The 18638-nt window shown below is 43.7% G+C and overlaps 1 protein-coding gene across 1 annotated transcript in view; it reads right to left on the bottom strand.

Annotated features, from left to right (window-relative positions):
- Positions 1 to 397: 397 nt before the first annotated feature.
- NR3C2 (nuclear receptor subfamily 3 group C member 2) overlaps positions 398 to 18638 on the bottom strand; it is a 284982-nt gene continuing 266741 nt past the window's right edge. Inside the window, exon 9 of the mRNA XM_081090950.1 lies at positions 398 to 1602. Within this exon, the coding sequence (XP_080947076.1) occupies positions 1447 to 1602 (156 nt within the window). The 3' untranslated portion in view covers positions 398 to 1446. The remainder of the gene's footprint in view (positions 1603 to 18638) is intronic.

Genomic DNA, 18638 nt, shown 5'->3' with positions numbered 1-18638 from the left:
GCAAAACCTGCGTGTTCCCATGACCGGTGCCAGGAGTGCGAGCCCCCTTCCCAAGACCAGATGTGAACATGTCACCTTTCACAGGTGTAGCGGGTGCATGGGATTCTCATCCCCACGGGAGAAGATGCATTTCTCTAAAATGGGATGGGACTGTGCTCGCTGAGCCCTGGCGTTTCCACGGGCTCTCCTCGCCTGCGGCTGGTTCTGCTGCCTGAGGACCGAGGAACGGGGGCGGCGGTGCTAAAGCCGCGCTCCGGACCGGCTCCCACGTGTGTCCTCCCTCAGGTGACGCCTTCAATGCCCTCCGGACACCACAGCCCGTTGCCGGAAAACATGCTCACGTCCCGCGAGCACCCCGGCGGGAGACCAAAGACAAAACAAAGGCAGACAAAGTAGAAAGGCTTAAGGACAACCGAAGAGGTGTCAGTGTGGCTATTTACAACAGACTGGGAAATGGTCAATCAGATGTGAAGCTAAAAAAGGCACAGCTCTCCCTTTCTTAAATACACTGTAAACGGTTCATTAGGCATGCAGAGCATCTCACTTTACAAAAAGAAATTTTTACCTTGTTTAGACAAAGATAGTACTTAAATAGTCTCCAGCAAAATAGAATTCTTTCAAAAATACTTTCCCATTCTTCCTATTAACCATTGAAGTTTTTTTTGTATCTTTTTTTTCTCATTTACAAAAGTTCCTTATACCATATATAACTCAGGTCCTTCACAATTTATACATACAGTAATGTACAGCACAGCAAAAGACTGCAAAAAATTATCTGTAAAGCCAACACAATAGATACTAGAAATTGAAACCGAGGCATTTGTTTTTAACATCTTATCCGTTCTAATTAACCAATGGACGCTGAAGGGGGGGGACGCCAGTGATGCGGAGGAACATGGGCGAGTGCGAGCCAGAGGGGGCGCTCTCCCACGCCGCGTGCTCTGTTACTACACAACGGGAGTCTGTATAGGTTTTTTCTTTTTTTGTTGTTTTTTTAAATAACAAAAGAATATTAATGCCCCATATAGCCTATACGTTTTATGTGCAAACCAAGGGTAAGCTTTAAAAAGTTCATTAGTCCTTGAACCCTTTTAAAACAAGCGGCTGAGACCAGAAACTACATGGCATAGTTAAAACTCCCATCTGTTAAAGTATCAAAATCAGAGTTATTGACTAGATATGGCTTTTCATCCAGAGGAACGTGTTTCTAAGCGCTGGGGACTGGAGAGGGGAGAGTCCTTTAGAGTTTAGACTGTTCGGGTCTTGCCAATCCACGTCTAACTTCTAACCCGGCCCCAAACCCTTAACATGACCTTAAACTCCAGAAACTGCTGAATGAGTGTGACTCAACCATCACCTGCTAAAAATATGATTTCTTAGGTCCTTCATGGGTGTGGAACAACACAGGGGAACTTAAGGCAAAGTTCTTCTGCTACGATGAGTCCGTCACTTCCTGTGAAAGTAAAGCGGCTTGGCGTTCCCGGATTCCACCTTCGGCAACTGGTCGCTGATGATCTCCACCAGCATCGCGGGGAACTCCACCTTCAGGGCCTGGGACTCTCGGAAGGTATAGAAGCAAAATTCCAACAAGTCACTCACCAGCTGCAACACAGACAGAGAGGGGACGTGACACAGAGGTCAGATTTCCATCCCTGTCCCTGCAGCGCTCTGCATTTACAACCTGTGTAAATTCTCAGAGCAGTGTTCAGAAATCCAGCCAGGAAATCCTGTCTGTGATGCTGCCTGATGAATTTAGTAAGTCACCTGCCCTGGGGGAGGGAAGGAGGGTGCTCATGTCACCGGGCACATAATATGCCTTCATGCAAAACAAATTCAGCCAAGAGCTGTGTAACTGCTCAGGATTAAATGTATCAGTGGTAACAGGGTCAGTAACCAAGTTCATAGTGGAACCAAGTTCATAGTCACTGAATTGCTGTCCTCAGATTCTTACGTGTGAATTGGGTGGGGCGAGCATGAGCATGTATCCTTGGGTGATGGGCCATCCCAAGACTGTAAGGTGGGCTGGGGTTGGAGGGGCAGGTGCCCGGGACAGTGAAGGACAAGGCAGAGCTCCTCTCATCCTTCCCCTACTCCCCCACCCCCGGGCCTCCCTCCTTCAGGCTTTTTGCCCTTAGCTGGTGGCAGACTCAGACTTCTCAGTTACTTTTTTCATTTCCCCCCAGCTTTTGAGATCTGCAGTGTTATACTTGGCACAGAACATTATATAAGTTTAAGCTGTACCATGGGTTGATGTGATACACTTATATATTGCAAAATGATTAGCTAACACCTGCATCATGTCACATAATTACCATTTCTTTTGTGGTGCAAGTACTTAAGATATACTGTATGATTAGCTATAATCACCATGTTGTACATTAGATCCCCAGAACGTACTCCTCTGATGACTAGAAATTTGTCCGCTTTGACCAACATTTCCCCCAGCCCCTGGTAACCACTGTCCTACTCTGTTTCTATGAGTTTGGCTTTTTTAGATTCTACAGGAAAGTGAGAGTATTTGTCTTTCTCCCTCTGGATTATCTCACTTAGTATAATGCCTGCCCTCACGGTCCGTCCATATTGTCACAAATGGAGGATTTCTCTCTTTCTCATAGCTGTGCAGTGTGAGGGCCTCTCCTGCATCTCCATGCAGCCGTCCACTGTCATCCATGCTCCACTGCAGTAAAAGCATCAAGGACAACTCTGAGTCCCCTCGCCCATCCAGCCTTTCCCTCCTCTGTCACCCAAGGACCTTCTCAGCTTCCTGGATCTGAACCACTGTTGTGAGGTAAGGAGACAATAACCACAAGTGCAGTACAGCATTCTTGGTTGCTCTTCTATTTACTAGAAATATCATTTCACATCACAATATACACATTCTGATTTTTTTAGTTGTCTAGACTTTTGGTCATTTCCCTCTGTGGTAAAGCAAGCAATAATAATCCGTCAGAAAAGCGATTCTTATGAAAACACATCTGTCATTTTCCCTCAGGTTTTTTTAAACTCGAATGGCAAGCTTTCATTGCGTGGGATAGTAAATAACTGTGTGGCAAAGGCCTTCATTACAAACCAGAAATCCAGAAAATCTCATTCGGAAAGATACCGGCTCTGTTAGTGGCTGCAGAGTGCTGTTCCCTAGGCAGGTTCCAAACACTGTGACATGGGGTCCGTGTTCCGCAGCCACTGGGCCTGGAGGCCAGAGAAGCTGGGAAACTGCACCAGCCTCCATCCCTGTCCGCTCAGGGCAAGTTCACGCGCGTGCTGGCTTGTGGACGTGGTGCCAGTTTCCAGATGTGTAAAATGAGGGTGAGGAGAGCACCTGCTTTCTAGGGTGCCTACTCTCAGTCACGAGGCCAGGACGCCCTGCTAGGGCGGAGCCTCTTTCATGCTGCCCTCCTACTGGTCCCAGGCTCCTTCCATCATTTTCCTCTATGGACAGTTTACCAAACCTGCTGAGTCATCTTTATGGAACTGGGTCCCCCTTCTATAAAGTGAAGGGCAGGAGGGCTTTGTTTTCTGCTTTTCAGAAAAAAGATTCTTAAACTAGAATCGGGATGGCGGGTTTCCTAATTAGATGGCGGGCCAGTGGTTGTGAGAGCTAACAGCCACCTGTGGCCTCACTCTCCCCACATGGTGCCACTCCTTTCAGTGGGGGGGTGGGGGGGGGGTCCCTCGGGGGTTTGGAACAGGGGAAGCTCTGTGCAGACCTACTGACACCTGAAACCGGCGAGAGCAGTGCCGCTCACACACACACACACAGAGACGCAGGCAGAATCAATCAGTCTCACCACGAGGCAGTGTGCACAGCGCCCTGTGACTGCAAATGGGGACAGGGCCCCGACTCTCAGCGCCTCTGTCCCTGACTGTGACACCTGCATTCCCAGCACCGAGCATCACCTAGGAGATGCTGAGGAACCCAGAAGGGACAGGCCTGAGGCTGGCTGGGGACGAGGGCCCGGTCACTGCTCCCTAACCACGCACCCGAGCCCGGGCTGCCATTCCTGCCCACCTCTGTTCAGCGAGTGCAGTGGGAGGGGCGGCCTGGGCAGCTTCAGGTGAGGCATCAGGCCCTGTCACCCACACACACTCAGGGTGGCTGCTTTGGATGACCACCGGGCCCTGGGACAAGGCTGAAGACCTTTGCCGGTCAGGCATCACCTGTGACAAAGGCATGTGCTCCCAGTCACTGGGTGAGAACATTCCTGACCCTCTGCAGATGCTGGGGCTGGTGGTGTTGCAGTACAAGGTCTCCAGCCCTCCTGGAAGGTGTGGCTGCAGGAGGTCAGAGCGTGAGGAGGGGGAACTAGGCCCTGAGAACTGGGCGGCAGGGACATTGACCAGCCAGAATGGACGCTGTCTGTGCACCAAACTGCTGTGTCACGGCAGGCACTGTGTCTAACCTCCATGCTGTCTTCTAGGTATCACCCTGGAGCAATGAGTGGCGCATGCAGAGGAACACAGCAGGTGGGCCCCTGCCCGGAGGAGCCAGAAAACCAAACAGGTACAATGCACGTGTCATCACTGCACACTCTCCCAAGATCAGAGAGTTGGCAGAGTGAGGCCAGGCTGTCGTCAGACCCTGCAAGGTGGCTGTGCGTCACTAAACCACCACAGGGAGTTTCTACTTACACCCCAAACCACCAGGGCAGAGCAGGGAGCCTCGGGCCTCGCCCAGTCTGGTGTGTGTCGTGGGGGGAAAGCCAGACTTCTCCCAGGCCTTTAGAATTGAATCACTCCAGGTCCACGGCACGCACAGCCCTGCAGGGATAGTCCAGAAGTTTTCTTGGACACTCAATTAGCATGGAATGCATGGAATGATTTTTCCAAAGTGTCTCTTCAAATGATAGTTTTGGCTTTTTCTGCAGGTTTCCCAGGCTCTTCCTTTCACGGAACCCCACTCCCTGCAGTCACCTCCCACCCCCAGAGACCTGGAACCTTGGCCTGAGGACCCTTGCTCTCCTCTGAACTCACAGATGCCATGTTTTGTCTTTGTGATTTCCTTGACATTAGAGCCAGGTGACACCCCTCCTCTTCTATCCTGTGGTTTCCACCTCCTACTGGTGTAACTTTGCACATTTGCAGCTCCTCAAGTGGCCTGCAAGCTCCTTGAAGACAGGAAGTACTGATGCAGCCACATAGCACCTGGGAGAGGCCCTCCTGCTAGCTCTGGCTCCTGCCTTTCTCTGACTGTAAGTGCCCAGTATTTTTTTCAGAGCAGCCTGTTGCTGGTCTTAATCAATGAACAAAAACAAAACCTGGCTAATGTAATTGGGCATCTTCATTTTAGCGGTCTGAGTAAAGAATGCAGAACTCGATCTATGAAGCTACCCCCTTCCATCTTTTCCCGTCAGTCCAATGCCCTTCGACTTGTTTATGTTGGGTTTTAATGTGAGGTTGTATGCACCCCACCCCTGCAGTTAGAGGGACTGGGGTCCAAGGAACATCACGGCTGCAAGGACAAAAGCTCTGCCCTGCCGCCTGTCAGCACGAATGCCTTAATTGCAGTGAGACAAACAGGCCAGCCGTCTCGTTATTGATTCCCACTGGCCTTTCCTGGTGACACCAGCCTAGATGGAGAGGCAAGAACCCTAATTATAATCAGTATTAAGAATCCTGCATTATTAGGAAAAAGAGAAAGTCTTGTGCAGTGACTTTTTATTCTGTACAAAATGCATCTGCTGGGATCACAGAAGTTCAGCTCGATGCTCAGCATTTCTCCGTCCGCTGGGCCACAGCTGCCAGAGGCAGATGAGCCGGCAAGGTCAGAGTGAGCCCTTGGTGGCCTCTATCGGTGCCTTCCTCCCAGGCTCTCCCCTGAGCGGCCGCCCACGCATGGGCTCTTGGTGCCCTACAGGCGGGCCTGGCGCTGCTGCTCTCAGGCTACAGAACCACTCGGCGGGGACGAGCACCTGGCGGATAACTGCCTCCATGAAGCAGGTCCCACCTGTTTTCAATAGTGTGCTCCCGCCTCCCAGGTTCTCTGCTGACTCGAGCTTTCGGCTGATTAGGATCAAGCTTTTTTTGCTTGAAATAAGCCTTGGGGGAGGTTTGAAGCTTCGTTTTCAAAGATCAGAATTTTAGGCAGCTATAAGATGGGGTGAGGGGCAGATACAGAACTTCGACTCAAATGGTCAGTAGGTACATATTCCAGGTGTTCCCATACCATGATAGGTGTCAACACTGGAAAGTGTCCTGCAGTGATTATAAAGGAGCCAGGGCTTCATTCAAAACCCCCGACCTCCACGCAGCACAGGCGAGTTAACCTGCTTCCGTCTGGCTGGTGCTGCCACCCTTCACTTGTGGATCCCTTTGCAAACCCAGCTCATCCTGCTCTATGCTCCTGGAGGCTGTGCTTAGGAGCTGAAGGCCTCCCAGATGTGACCAAGTAAAAAAGGATCAAAAGATACCATCAGGAGTGACAGTGGCATAAGATGGTTCACCCTGTTTGTCCCCCACAATTCAACAAACAGCCATGGGATCCAGCACTATGCCCAGGACACGGAAGCGTCCTGCCACCTGTGCACCCAAGAGAGAAACTTCAAAATCCCTGTTTTGAAGAAACTCAAGGAGCTACAAGAAAGGAACTGCAGAGGTCTATCTACCCTTCCCCAGGGGAAATGCCAGTATGCCCTCAGAGCAAAACCCAAAGGAATTTAAATGCAGCAGAGACAGCAAGAAATTTACCAGCAAACCCCCAGCCACAATGCACTGTATGAACTATCAGTGGTGGCGGCACCTCCCATAGCTGCCCAGTGGAGTGCTGGAGAAGCCACTTTCTCTGAGGCGGGAACTCCATGACTAGGAGGAGGAAGGAGGCTGGGAAAGAAGCATCGAAAGGCATTACAGGGCCAAGGCTCCTGCTGGCTGACTGCTCAGCAGAAAGTCTACGGAGGAACCTCGGGGCGCACCTGATGCTTTAAGTCCACACTTCCCCCCACTCTGTGTCCACTTCTAAGTGTGGAGGCAAGAACAAGACCCCGTAGGGAGGGCCCGCAGAAACTGGCCAGGGTCTATGGGCAAGAGAGAAACCACAAACTTGAGCTATAGCACCACCTATAGAAACAAAAGAGGTTTCTTGCCAGCAGTCTGGTGAGTGGTAAGAACCAGAGGCATAAAAGCTTAAGAATTAGGCCACAAGAGGGAGCAAGACCAGAGTAACATACAAAGGAGAACCCCCCCCTAAACCAGCACCAATGAATACAATATTCAAGGCGGTGTCTGCTACTTCCAATGAGAAAGCAGCAATGCAAAACTACAAACATCATTCAAAACCAAGGAAATCTCACCACTGAAAGATAATAATCCTCTACCATCTCAGTTCAAAGGCACAGCATTTTGTGATCTTGCTGATAAAGAATTCAAAATCCCTGTTTTGAAGAAACTCAAGGAACTACAAGAAAGCTCAAAGACAATTCAATGAAATAATGAAAAAGAACCAAGTACAAGTTATGTAGCCAAAGAACTCAGTGAATGAAATGGAAAAATGCTATAGCATATATAGTAGGGTAGAGCACAGAATAAGTGAGTTAGAGGACAGGAATTGTGAATTAACCTACTAGAGGAGAACAAAGAAAAGATAATAAAAAGAGTGAAGAAAGCCTACATAGCCTGTGGGATTTCATCAAAACAACAAGGAATAGAATATATCCCTTTGTCTTCTAGAAAGAACTAACCCAACTGAACACCCTATTATATCAATGCACAGAAAGCTTGTCCAAAACATATTGTAATGAAACTGTCAAAATTTAAGATGAAAGAACCCTAAAAGGAACCTGGGGAAAAAATATTATAACCTACAAAGGAATCCCAGTTGAGTTATCATTGGAACTCGGCAGAAACCCTGCAGACCAGGAGAGAGTGGAGTTAGATAGTCCAAGTGTTGAAAGAAAAAATGCCAGCAAATATACTGTATCTGGCAAAATTATCCTTCAGCTATCAAAGAGAAATAACCTTCCTAGAAAAACAAAAGCTGAGACAATTCATCATCACTAGACCTGCCTTTCAAGACATTCAAGCTGAAATGCACAGATGCCAATCAGTGACATGGAAACATATGAAAGTATGCAACACACTGGTAAAGGTAAATAAACAGAAACTCCAAATTCTGTAATATGTTGTGTGTTACCCACTTAACTACAATACAGATTTCAAAGAAAAAGAGCATTAAAAATAGTCACAGCTACTATAATTTGCTAAACACAATATAAAGAGGTAAATAATGACATCAAAGATGTAAAAGGGTAAAGCTTTTATAGATGATTGAACTTAAATTGCTCTCAGCTTAAGTTTAATCCATGAGATGTCTTATGTAACCACAAAGCCAAAACCTAGAGTAGATGCACAGAAGATAACGAAAACGGAAACAGAGCATACCACCACGGAAAGACAACAACTTACAAAGACAGGCTTACATGGAGGGAAAAGAAATAATGCAAATGCAAAACAACCAGAACACAATAAGATGGCTTTTGTAAGTCCTTACATATCACTAACATCTCTAAATCTAAATGGATTGAATATACCAATTGAAAGACAGAGTTGCTGGATGATTTAAAAAAAAAAAAAGCAAGAACCAGAACTACAGGTATATGTTGCCAACAAGAGACTCACTTCGGCTTTAAGGACATCCATAGGCTCCAAGTGAAGGAACAGAACAAGACATTCATGGAAGGTGAGGTAAATATACTCAGACAAACTTTCACCCAAAAATGGTAATAAGAGACAAGGTCAGTATAAAGAAAATGAATTCAAAGCAATCACATGTAACAGAACTGGGAGGAACAGACGATACAGTATTAGTTGGGGACTTTAATACCTCACTTTCATCCAGACAGCACATCAACAAGGAGACACTGGACCATACATTAGCCCAAATGGACCTAACAGATATGCATAGAACATTCCAACCCAACAGGACCAGAATACACATTCTTCTCAAGTACATCAGAACATGCTCCATGACAGAACGTACAATAGGACCTAAAACAAGTCTTAGTAAAAATTAAAAAAGATGTAAACTACAGAAAACATCTTTTCCGGCCACAATGCTATGACACTAGAAACCAACAGGAGGAAAGCTGGAAAATCTACATACATGTGGAAATTAAACATACTTCTGAACAATCAGTTGGTCAAAGACATCTAAAGGAAAATAAACCATCTCAAAACAAATGAAAACACAACATACCAAAACCTAGGGGTGGCTGCAAAAGCAGTTCTGAGAGGGAATTTTATAGTGATAAGTGCATATATTAAGAAATAGACAACCTAACTTTACACCTTCAGAACTAGAAAAACAACAAGCCTAGAATTAGTAGAAGGAAGGAAATAAGAACGGAGTGGGAACAAAATAAATAGATACCAGAAAGAAGCAAATCTTTGGCTAGACCATGAAAAAAAAAGACATAAAATCAGAAATGAAAAAGGAGACATTACAACTGATACTATAGAAATGCAAAGGATCATAAGAGACTGAATAGTGAGAAGCTAACAAATTGGATAACTTATACGAAATGGATAAATTCCTAATGAACAACATAAACTGATGAGCAAAAATAGAACCAGAGTCATTGAAGCATCGAACAGACTGTCCAACCTATGAGGGAAGGCGAGGGGTGAAGGGGTACGAGATCAACTAAAGGACTTGTATGCATGCATATGAGCATAACCAATGGACACAGACTGGGTTTGGGGCAGCTGGCAAGAGGTCAATGGGGGAAAAAGGAGACTTATGTAATACTTTAAACAATAAAGAATTAAATAAAATATACCAACATGCCAAGACCCAATCAGGAAAAAACAGAAAATCTGAACAGACCAATAATGAATAAGGAGATTCAAATTGATATTCACAACCCTAGGACCAGGTACTCCACTGGTGAATGCTACTAAATATTTAAAGAATAATTAACATCAATCCTTTTCAAACTCTTCCAAAAAACTGAAGAAAAGGGAACACGTCAAAACTCATTATATGAGGCCAGCATTACCCTGATACCAAAGCCAGGTAAGGCACAAAAGCAAATTCAACTAGTAGGACTACATTAAAATGAAAGCTTCTATGAGCAAAAGAAACAATAAAATAATGAAAAGGCAATGTACAGAATGGGAGAAAATATTTGCAAACTATATATTGGTGAAGGGGTTAATATTCAAAATATATAATGAACTCATATATCTAATAAATAATCCAATTAAAAAATAGAGGAATATTTTCCCAAAGAAGATATACAGATGGCCAACAGGTACATGAAGAGATGCTTAACATTACTAATCATCTGGAAAATGCAAGGCAAAACCACAATGTAGTATCACTTCATACCTGTTAGAATGGCTGCCATCAAGATAAGAAATAAGTGTTGGTAAGGATGTGGAGAAATAGAATCCTTGTGCACTGTTAGTGGGAATGTAAATTGGTTCAGCCATTATGGAAAATAGAGATTCCTAATAATATTAAAAATTGATTGAAGCACTATATGATCCAGCAACTCCACTCTTGGGTCTGTGTCCAAAGGAAATGAACACAGGCTATTGAAGAGATATTTGCACTACCATGTTCATTACATTATTCACAGTAGCCAAGACAGAAACAACCTAAGTGTCCATCAGTAGAATACTACTCAGCCAAGAGAAAGAACATTTGCAACAACTTGGATGGACTGGAAGGTTATTATGGTAAGTGAGAGAAGTCAGACAGAAAAAGACAAATATCACTTATATGTGGAACCAAAAAAGCCAAACTCATAAGAACAGCAGAAATGGTAGTTACTGGGGGTTAGGGGGGTGGGGAGATGCTGAAGTTATAACCTTGCAAACAAATCCTAGGTTTACAGACAACAGTACTATATTATCAACTTTAGAGATGCTAAGAGACTAGATCTTTCTTGTTCCCACCACCAAAAAGAAAAGATAATTATGTGACGTGATAGAGATGGTAATCATATTGCAATATATAATTGTATCAAAGCAAGACGTTGTACACCTTGAATGTACATGCTTTATATGTCAATTATATTTGGTAAAGGAAGTTACCATCAGAAAAATATCTAGAAGACTAGTTTTCAAACATTTGCCAAAAGACATTTCATAGCCCAAAGCTTAACAGGTGAGCTATGCTAGTGTGTCAGTGAAATTTGAGGCTTTTTACAAGCCTGTGGGAAGCTTAGCAGGATGCTTGGGAGCTCTGGGATAGCACAGTCACCATCGAGAAGGGGGGACTCTTTTGTTGATGTCCCATTTAAAAAGGCTGCCCTCCTCTGCCAAGGACCAGTCTGCATGGGCAGGGGCCATCTGGACTCAACAGGGCTGGGCTGTGAGCTCTGCCTACAAATTCTAGGTAAGGGGAACCCCAGTGAGTGTGGTCAAAGCCAGGGCTGCAGGCCAGAATGTCCCTGTTTCCAGAGAGACTGCCTGAGGCAGTGGTTCTGGGTTGAGACAAGGGCGCTACTCAACATCTCATGAAAAACCAAGGGCATTTCCATCCATTAGCATCTACTTATCTGAGATGTCACATTTTAATTTCTTCTTTGCCGTTTTTATAATACATTCAAAAACCAATCACTGATATCTGGTCAGTGATGAATATTTAATCTTCAAAATATGTTGTTGGGATGCTGTGCTAAGCAAGATGGGTTCATTTCCCTTCTGATTTTTTTTTGTACTCAAATTTATTTAATTCCTACTCTGCGTAAGTTTCCTTGTATTACAAGCCTCGTTCTAGATTGCAGCTCCGCCTTCCTGTGAATAAGGTCTGTTGTATGTGTGAAAAACACAAAGAAAAATGACACAATGGAGAAGAAGAAAGCAGAGTTTCAAGATAAAGGGATAATTAGAACAGGGCTGCACAAAGGAATTCTAATGAAAGGGTTGTGTTTGAAATGCATTGGCATGTTACTGTATATAGAAGTATGAACTTTTCCCAATTTTGTTTTCAATATTTCCTAGATCCTTCTTGCAGAAGCACACTACACCAAGCAACGTAAAAATCTAAACCAATTCATGTTCCTAAGTTACCAACTCTAATATCAGGTTTAATCAAGATTGAGCAGTTAAATCCTTATGTCAGTCTCAAACAGAAGAGGAACACGCAGCAACCAGGGGAAGCCACAGTGGCCAAGGGCAGCCTCTGCAGATCCAAGGCCCTGACACCAAGGTGATCTAGTTCACTCCTGTGATTCAGTGATGCCATTGAATGAATCCGTTGGCAATCTATGGCCTGCAGGCCAAATCTGGCCCAAGGAACGTTTTTGTGCAGTTTTAATTGGTTGAGGAAAAAAAATCAAAAGAATATTTTGTGACGTGGAAATTGTATGAAATAGTTTTACTGGGACGCAGCCATGCTCATTCATTTAGCTATTATCCGCGGCTGCTTTCAGACTACAAGGGCAGAGCCACGTTGTTGTGACAAGGATCACAGGACCCACAAAACCTACAGTACTTTCAACGTGGCCTTTTAGGGAAAAACATCTGCTGGCTCCTGGATTGGAAGGCATGCCATGGATTTAATGAGGTTTTGGTTGTTTATTAAAATATATAAATCAAGTGTACGATGTCTCCTGATTTAAGTCTGTGAATCAGGACATACGGCACCAGCTAGATCTGGCTTTCCAAATATTATCCATTTCTCTGAGCCTTTAGGAAATGCTTTTGGGCGAACCCTTGTATAGGGGCTGAGCTAGATAAGAGGTTGTCTAGCTTACAGGCTCTAGAATCTGTCATTCAAAGGGAGAGTTTCCATCACTTACGCCTCCCATTTCTGACTGTGCCCTCAGGAGCCATTTCCCGTTGATCCTATAGCCCCTGCAGATCATACCATTTACAGCTGACTCTCATTGTCCATAAAGTCAATGGGAACAGTGAATTCCAAACACTGAACCTTCACTCCTAGGGAAAATATGGAGCTAGGTTTCCATGAGCTACTGATCAAGACATTTTCATAAAACGATTTCTACTTAACCTTGTTTTATGTGTATTTCTGTTTAAAGACTCCTTATTTAATGTACACTGCTGACTCCTTAACATTGAACTCACATTCAACAGCACTATAACGCATGCCTGAACAAAGCTTACTGAACACTCATTTTCTCCATGAAGCACATCACAGCCTCCTGCCCTTAAGAACACAAGACAGCGTATGAGCACTACATTTGGGGACAATTTTAAACAGCAACATCACTAACAAAAATGCAAGAAATGTGTTACCAAGTAGATCATGAAAAGCACACTCATTTACTGTATGAGCTGAAACAAGAAGGGAGAATGTCACCTTGCTTGACCTTCATGGGGAACATGACTCAATTTATTACTCTGCTCATGCCTGTGAAAGTGCTGAGAGTATTGATTTGGGGGGTGCAGGTTACAAGTATTTTAAATGTTTTTGTTAGTCCTCACCTGAGGATTTTTTCCCATTGTTTTTTGGGAGAGAGTGGAAGGGAGGGGGAGAGAGAGAGACACACATCGATTGGACTGGTAGCCTCCCGGATGTACAGGTGCCTGGGATCGAGCCTGCAAGTACATGCCCTTGACTGGGAATTGAACCCGTGACCCTCCTGTGTGTGTTGGCTCATGCTCTAACTCTTGGGCAACACCGACCAGGGCTGGAGGTACAATTTTAACTAGTAGGCAAACTCAAAAATACAGAATCTGCAAATAATGATCGACTGTGTGTGAAGCTATATACACTTTCTACTCCCTTTAGCCATGACCTTGATCAACTGGCATCTTCAATGTCAGTCATTTCATAGGATCTGCCCTAGTCCAAAATGGCACTGATAATAACGTACCTCTTTTCTGTTGCTTAACGATGTCTGTGTCCCTTAAGAAATTTCTTCACTATTTCTTTTTGTATTAAATTAGACCTGAGGTTTAAGGCTCCTTTTGAGAGTGTGGACGAGTCTCCGGTTTCCTTCGATTGGACACCCTGCTCCACTGAGGCTTCTGCCTTCCATCCCTGCAAGGTCCATGGCCACATCCGCACCGGCTGCCACAGGTGCTGCTCTCCCACTCGTCATGCCCGCTGAGCTACAGGACTTTACTTAGACAGGACTTTACTTAGTGGAGCCCCTTGTTCAAAGTTTATGAAGGACCTCAAGATGGAGACAGCGGAACAGGAAGCCAAGAGTGAGACCCTTCTACCGATACATGCGGGATGCTAAAGTGACACCTTGCCTCATCGACCAGCAGCCCAGGTGCAGGGCTGGCTATGCACAGATGCCTCTCACAGTTGCTGCGTCCTCTCCATTCCTGCCTTCTGCTCCCGCCTCCCTTAGGAACCAGGAAAAATGCACTTAATCACTCCCCGCCTTAATTCTTTTCTCCATGAAAGGGTAAAAAAAGGAGTAAATATTATTATTCCTCTTTTATAGAGAAAGGAATTAAGATGAGGTGATGAAGTGTAAATAGTAATATTTACTCATCCTTACCACATGGAGATATTAGAAGGATTTAATGATGGGACTTAGGAAGAAAGGCACTGGGTAAACCCCAGGCATTATGCGGTTATTTTATATTGTAAGAAGAGGGATTTAGGCAGCAAAAGAGGGAGGAATTTATTGACACAGGTGTTAGACAATGAGACAGTTTTCCAAAATCTTCCCTAAATATATTTCAGATTAGAGAGAGATTCCTGTGTGTCAGCTTAGATTTAGATGTGATTTTCTATGCGCGAGCTTTCAGGACCCTCAGTGCTTCTTTCTACAGGGTATTTTTTCCCTCACAAAGCTCACCCTGTGGCATCATAAATCCCAAAGATTCAGGTGGGAATGGAATGCACAATTCCTTTATACCTCCCGAAACAAGGCCAGGTCCTAGTTTCCCCCACCATTCTCATAGAAAGTTATTCTCTGACAGATTTGAGAAACTGGCTATGAATAATGAATGGCAATATTCTGTAGATGTGCAGTGTACGAAACGTTCATTAATAATGAAGTCAAAGAAGTTATAAGAAAAATGCTCTTTTACACTCTCTTTAAATAAATTGGAATCAGACGCAATTTTTATCCATAACTGGCAAAATTAAAAGAAATAAACTACTGACAAGTTCAGAAGAGAAGACTTTGACACTAAAACATAAGTCATGAAATGGGAGAAAATGTTTGCAAATCATATATTAGATAAGGAGTTAATATCCAGAACATACATAAAAACAAAAATATGGGCCAAGCACTTGAGTAGACAATTCTCCAAAGATGACATATTCAGATGGCCAATAAACACATGTAAAGATACTGAACACCACAAATCATTAGGGAAATGCAAACCAAACCACATGTGATACCATCTTACTACCCACGAGGAGGGCCACCATCAAACAGCATTAACACTTGCAATGCAAAAATACATCCACCCCCAGAAGCCCGACCACGGCTGCTTCTTTGAAACTTTTTTTTTTTTGGGGGGGGGGGGGAATAGATGCTTAGAGGGCTTATGATTCATTCAAGTTGCTGACCAATTCAGATACTCAACTGCCAACCTGTTCTTTCAGAGAATGCTGTTTTCACTCCCCTTGGCACAGCTCTGCCTACGCGTGTGTGCACGGTATAGGACAATCCGGGATCTACCGATGTGTGTCCTGAAGGGTGGCCTGTGTGCTGCTTTTTAAAGCAGCACTTAGATTTACGTCCACAGGGATCCTACTTGTGGCGCTCCTAGGAACAAACGCTCTTTTTCCGAAAGTGAGCAGGACTCACTCTACACACAGAGCGGGTCCCCGTGCAGCCCTTTGTTCCCTGGAAGAGAATCCACAAATGCTGACTCACTGATTCCCTCTAATGAGAAGCCGGAGGCAGTCTCAGGTCTGTGTAAGCGCGAATGTTAGAAAGGCCCCTCTGGGCTTACAATGCATTTTTCAATGTTCTGTCTGGAATAGGAATATAAATAGAACTTTCAAGATGCTCCTGTTAGGCTACTTCTAAGAGCAAACATTTTTTATAATTTAAAATAAAGGTTTTAGAATTAAAATGATTCCCCAAAGAGTGTTCTCTTTCCAGACAAATGGAGTAGGAAGGACTGGCTTTACCTGCCACCAGAAACAACCAAAACTCAGAAAAAATGCTTTTCAAGCTACACATCAGTCAATAGAGGACAATAATCTCTAGGAGAAAATCTGGGATCAAAGCTTTGTGACACTGGCTTAGACAAGGATTCCTTAGATACACCACCAAAACATGGCTCATAAAAGAAAAAATAATCAATTGGGCTTCATTCAGATGGAAAACTGCTCTTCCAATGACATTGCTAAAAGAATGAAAAGAGAAGCACAGACTGCAAATCACATATCTTATAAAGGAATTCTACCTAGACTATAGGAACTCAACATTCTAATTAAAAACAAGCAATTCTTTTTTTCAAATGAGCCAAAGGGCTGAACAGACACTACACCAAAGACGACATAACAATGGTAAGTAAGCACATGACGAGATCATTTGTCACCAGGGAAATGCAAATTAAAACCACAGTGAGACACCACCACACAGTTATTGCGATGGCTACAACTAGGAAGACTAATCTTACCGAGTGTTAGCAAGGATGTGGAGCAATACGAACTCACTTGTCAAGGGAATGTACGATTCATTGTACAACGACTCTGGAAAGGAGTTTGGCAGTCTCATAAAAAATGGGAACACGTTGCCTGTATGACCCAGGCATTCCACTACCAGCGATTCACCCAAGAAAAAGAGAGTGACGTCCATTTCAGGACTTGCACACACATGTTCAGTGCAGCTTTCTCTGTAATAGTTTCCAATCTGGGAACAACCCACACTCCCACCCTTGGGTGACTGGACTACCAAAATGTGGAATATCTGTGCCATGGGTGCTACGCAACAATGAGTGAGAACTAAATACTAACGTATGCAATAGGATAGATGAATCTCAAAATAATCATGTTAAGTGAAGGAAGCCAGGCAGAAAAGACTACATACTGCATGATTCCATGTGTATGAAAGTCTAGAATATATGAACGAGTTCACTATATAAACTCCAGAATATATAAATGAATTTATATTGCCAGAAAGCAAATAGGGACCAGTAGGTAGGAAGAAAGGTTAAAAAGGTGCACAAGGAAAGTTTTGGGGTGATAGACATGTTTGTTGTCTTGGTGAAGATATGGGTCAGACTTCTCATATGGTACACTTTAAATATGTTCACCTTATTGTGTATCAATTATACCTTGATTAAAAAATAAAGGACAATGATTTGCCCTGGGGGATTTTGCAGAAGATCATCAGTTAGAATACAACCAGTTGGCAACTTGAGTTCCTATCTGGTGGCCAGCACTGTGCTGGCTCACACAAGCAGCTGGCAGAGGATGGATTGACACATGGAGCCCTGGGCTGGCCCTTAAGTGTTTCCACTGTGCTGCTCTGCTGAAGGCATAAAGATTCTGAAAGGCTGTTGGAAAAAAGTTGTAACTTCTGTTATATTACATGCAAGTTGCTTCAAAACACATCTATTGTCATATGTTGTGATGACACTTGTATACTCATTTTGATACTGCACTTGTGCCTGCCCGTACATTTGAACAAACTAGAGAATTCATCTAGAAAGAACCACAAAGCCCTATTCTAAGCTCCATTCAAAAGGATTTTGATACAACCACCAGGAGGAAGTAACTGTGCCCTTGTTCTCAGATGGTCTGTATCCATGCTCTGCTTTCCTCATGTCCTTTGCTGTGACTCCCAAAAGCCTGTTTGCCATCCTCTCTTATTCTTCATTTCCCAGTAAAGCACACACTTTAGGACTCTGGTAATCAGCAGAACTATCCATCCCTGAATTCACTTGCTGGTCATCTGACTGAGACCATATGAAAAGTTCAGAGAAAGCAAAGGTCAACCTGATAGGCAATGGGTTTTCCATGTAAAATACTGCAAAGTGACATTCTTTTATCAAAGAACCTGCAGAGATAAGGTTCCACTGGCATAAACAGATTTCTAAAGGATGAACCATTAGTTCAAAAGAAATACTAATATTAGTCATCAAGCTTGCAACATTTTCCTTAAGAGAAATAGTTGAAGATGAATTTCTTATGCAAATCTTGGGTGGTACAGTTTACCTCCCAAAAGTATGAAAACCTCATAAATGTGAAAAACTAAATTAGCATGACTGTATACAACTTTCTTTTTTTTTTTCCAGCCAGAATGGGAGAAGACAAAGTGAAACAAGAAGCACATTTTAAATGACATAAAGCAAGTGATTCAAATCAGTCTTTTGTAGAAACCTCTACTAGCGGTTTTCAACCTGTGGGTCTTGACCATCGGAAAACACATATAGCATATCAGATATTTACGTTACAATTAATAACAATAGCAAAATTACAGTTATGAAGTAGCAACGAAAATAATTTTATGGTTGGGGGTCACCACAACATGAGGAACTGTATTAAAGGGTCGTGGCATTAGGACGGTTGAAAACCACCACCTCAGCTGCATCTATAACTGGTTAAGTTAGAAAAAACAATCTCAGAATTTGTTTTCTGTATTTACATTAAGACAAGAAAGGTGACTCCTATGAAGAACAGTGAATATAGGATTCAAAATTTGGCAAAGGTTGAGATGATCCATGCTGGCCCTGGACCACTAATAATGTTTTTAAAAGATTGGGTTATTAGATTAACAGTTGTAGAAGATGGACACTGAGCAGTG

The sequence above is a fragment of the Myotis nattereri genome, assembly GCF_964212035.1.
Source record: "Myotis nattereri genome assembly, chromosome: 5".
In the NCBI taxonomy this organism is placed as follows: Eukaryota; Metazoa; Chordata; class Mammalia; order Chiroptera; family Vespertilionidae; genus Myotis; species Myotis nattereri.
This window is presented reverse-complemented; position numbering and strand designations above follow the sequence as displayed.